The sequence below is a fragment of the Castor canadensis genome, chromosome 5 (assembly GCF_047511655.1).
Source record: "Castor canadensis chromosome 5, mCasCan1.hap1v2, whole genome shotgun sequence".
Classification (NCBI taxonomy): Eukaryota; Metazoa; Chordata; class Mammalia; order Rodentia; family Castoridae; genus Castor; species Castor canadensis.
Window position 1 is genome coordinate 155891756 of NC_133390.1, and position 3286 is coordinate 155895041.

Below are 3286 nucleotides of genomic sequence, written 5' to 3' on the forward strand. Positions count from 1 at the left end.
CAGAAAAGTGCATGCTGTAGGCTCAGCCATCTGGATGCTTCAACAAAATGACAGTGAATCTTAAAAGACTAAATCTGGACCAGATTAGAAAAGAAAAGGAGGAAGGAGAAAAAAAATACTCACATGGTGACAGCACCAGTGGCAAGAGTGCCAGGTGGGATGCTGATTCCAGTACCAGGGTGGCAATGCTTGTGGTAGGATTGTGGCAGGTTACATTTGCTGCCCAGTCTCCCTTGGTCCTACCAAACCGGATTGCCTAGATGTCCAGTCAGTTCTATAAACTACATGGCATCCTTCTAAGAAACGCCTTTCTGCTTAAGTTCGCCTCTGATGAACTTCAACATTGCCTGCAATGATGAGTTAGGGAGTGAGATCAGCCCAGATTCAACTCACATCTATCAAGAACCAAACCTCGCTGAACTCCATGCTGGGCACCTTCCTCTCTGCTACCTCCTGCAATCCTCACAACGCCTTGTGCATGTGCACAGGTTAAGTCTCCATTTCAGAGAGGAGAAAATGGAGCAGAGAGGGTTACATGGCTTGCCTACCGTCATGCAGCTGATAGGTGATCTGTAAGGATTTGAATCCAGATCTCCTGATCCTGAACCTAATGCTCTTCCCTCAACAACTTCAGTGGTAGACACTGAAGCTGGAGCTGTCATCAAGAAGGTGAGCTGGGGGTAACTAAGCCAAGCCACAGGACTGAGGCCAGCTACAGGGATCTCATACAAAAGGGCTGAATGAGAGAAGGGTGACTCTGGACCATACTTTCTGACCCAAGATAAAGAACCAAGTTATTTCTGACTAGTCTAATAGGTATCAAAGGTTGGGGATACTTGAGACCATGGCACAGAGCATGAAGCTAAAAGTCTCAGCTCAGGATCACAGTCCTGAGAAAGGATTGTCTGGCAGTTCAATGTCCAGTGACCCCAACTAGAGGGAGAAGAAAAAGATGGAACAAGTATCCACACAGGGCCTGATCCCAACTCTCTCCAGGGTGAGGAAAATGTATGACACATAATCCTGAAATCCCTAACAGGGCAGAACTCCAGGTATGATCAAGGGGGAACTGGAGCCTTTGGTGTGAAAGTAGAAGATGTGGGCTATGAATTAGTTCTTGTGCTCATCACAGATTCTTGTTGCCTCCTCAACTCTCCTAAAATACCCAGAGACTGGAAACTGGTACCCCATAACCTCCCTCAGACTTACATCTCTAGAATGTAAAGCTGTATAGTCCAATACAATAACAACTAACTACATTTATCTATATAAGTTTAAATGCAGATAAAATGAAATTAACATTTCTTTTCCCCAGTCATACTAGCCACATTTCAACTGTGCAGTACCCACATGTAGCTAGTAGCTACCATATTGGACAACCAAGATATAGAACATAGCCATCATTGCAGAAGGCGCTATTGGCAGCACCAGTCTAGACTCATGAATATGATGAACTCCTTGTTTATATTCCCTGAGACCAACTAGGGGCCAGCAGGCTAGGAGCTATTTGCAAGATTATTACCACCCACTGGTCTACCCTATCCTCTCTTACACAGAGACATACAAACACACACACACACTTTCCATCTTTATTTACTGGTCTCTAAATATACTTAGGTAGAACTGTCGTTCAGAAAGAGGGAACAACCAAGAATGATTTAATGGAACTGTGGGATCCAGTGATGCTAGGACTCGAGTGGGAGAAAGATGTCAGACTTTAGAAATTGATTGAAGTCTTCCATTCATGTTTTCTTTATTTCAATTTGACAGGAACATACTTGGGATTCACACAGCATTTATCCCCAGTTTTGCATAATATATAGAATACTTCAGTCTCCTTACATGTTGTTTTACATCTGCCTGATGTACCCCAACACTTTGTGGCTGAAAACAAAAAGAAAGGAGGAGGAGGGTCAGTCTGGAAAGAAAACAAAGGGCTGGAGAAGGGAAAGACTAAATCCCAGTAGAGAAGAGAGTAGTAAGGGAAATGAGATCGGTGGAGAAGAAACCCTTAGAGGTATCCCTAGGCCTACGGGAAATTGCAGACCACTCTGCTTTTTTCGTCCACTTATGTCCCCAGTCACAACTCCCAAAATCCTCCTCACCCAATGATATGAAACCTACTAGACAGCTTCTTCTCCTAGGACAGCTCCTGTGAGAGAGGCAAAAAGGCCCCCTCTCACCAGGGTTTCATCTCCTCCTACCCCCTGTATTATAAGGTATCCAGTATCTGATATCAAGTAGCCACCTTTGACCTTTTCCCTTTGGTACCCACACTGGTCACACCAATGAATCTGAAATAAATCCATTTGAGCATCTGTGACTCCTCTAGGCCACCTATAAAACTTTCAAGAATGTCACACTCCTTCTCCACAACACCCTGGGACTTTTCACTTATCTTAGTCAGTCAAGAGAATTGGACACAGCTTCTCTGAGGAACCTCAGAGAATAAGGCAAGCCAATATTTTAGTTTGCATGAAAAAGTAGAGTCAGAATCTTCCATCTGAATTTCAGCAACCCATTTTCATGGAGGGAACAATAGACCAAAATTCAAATCCTCCTAAGGGATGATTCTGGAAAATTCACCATATTCTTTATACTCCATACCCCAGTCTCTGTCTTTGCACCCCACCCCATCCATGTTCAACTTCTCCAGAGCTCGTCAGAGAAAGATGCTCAGAGTAGTCAAATGATGGGTGCTGGAAAGATCCATTGGTGCCAGAAAACTGAAACTGCCCCTTGGATAGAGATGCCACCCAAAAGCCTCCATGGAGTCTGCCAGACCATTCTCCCAGTCCAAGCTGTCAGAGCTCCCAAAGTTCCCTGAACATATGTCAGGTTCCCTGACCCACACCTCCTTGGGAGAGATCCTGGTTACCTTTGGTGACCTGGTCCAGGACCAGGATAACAGTCAAAAGCAACAGAAGTAGCTTCATGAATGACAGGAGCTCAGAGAGAGACAGAAGGCTTCTGAATTGGCAAAAAAAAAAAAAAGTCAGAGGTCTCTATTCTGTGCAATCCAGGCTGGTATTTATGGCCTTAAAAAGCATGGTAGAGTCATGATCAGTGAACCAGAAAGGAAACAGTCATTTAAGATCAGATATGCAAGCAAGTAATCAACCACAGTTATTGAGGAGGTTGGGAGAGAGGGAAGGCAAATTGACAAAGAGAAATAAAACTGGGGAGCCAAGAAGGAGGAAATGTTTCTATTAGTGATTTGTTTCTGGTTCATGAGAAAGAGAGAGAAATCAAGTAAGACAGAACGGGAGTGATAGTTCTGCGTGCC

The 3286-nt window shown here is 44.2% G+C and overlaps 1 protein-coding gene across 1 annotated transcript; it reads right to left on the reverse strand.

The window, feature by feature from the left end:
• Window positions 1-1622: 1622 nt before the first annotated feature.
• Defb121 (defensin beta 121) lies at window positions 1623-2936 on the reverse strand. The gene is made up of 2 exons (XM_020171976.2): window positions 2879-2936; window positions 1623-1884 (listed from the first exon to the last, which is right to left on the reverse strand). The coding sequence occupies exons 1-2, from the start codon at window positions 2934-2936 to the stop codon at window positions 1754-1756; spliced, it is 189 nt and encodes a 62-aa protein (XP_020027565.1). The 3' UTR covers window positions 1623-1753.
• Window positions 2937-3286: the final 350 nt, after the last annotated feature.

What these genes read in the sequence shown, in the direction of transcription:
- Defb121 (XM_020171976.2), bottom strand. Translation starts at nt 2,936, where the DNA reads ATGAAGCTACTTCTGTTGCTTTTGACTGTTATCCTGGTCCTGGACCAG. An exon ending in CCTGGACCAGGTCACCAAAG is followed by an intron (nt 1,885 to 2,878) that starts GTAACCAGGATC and finishes TTTTGTTTTCAG; the next exon opens with CCACAAAGTGTTGGGGTACA.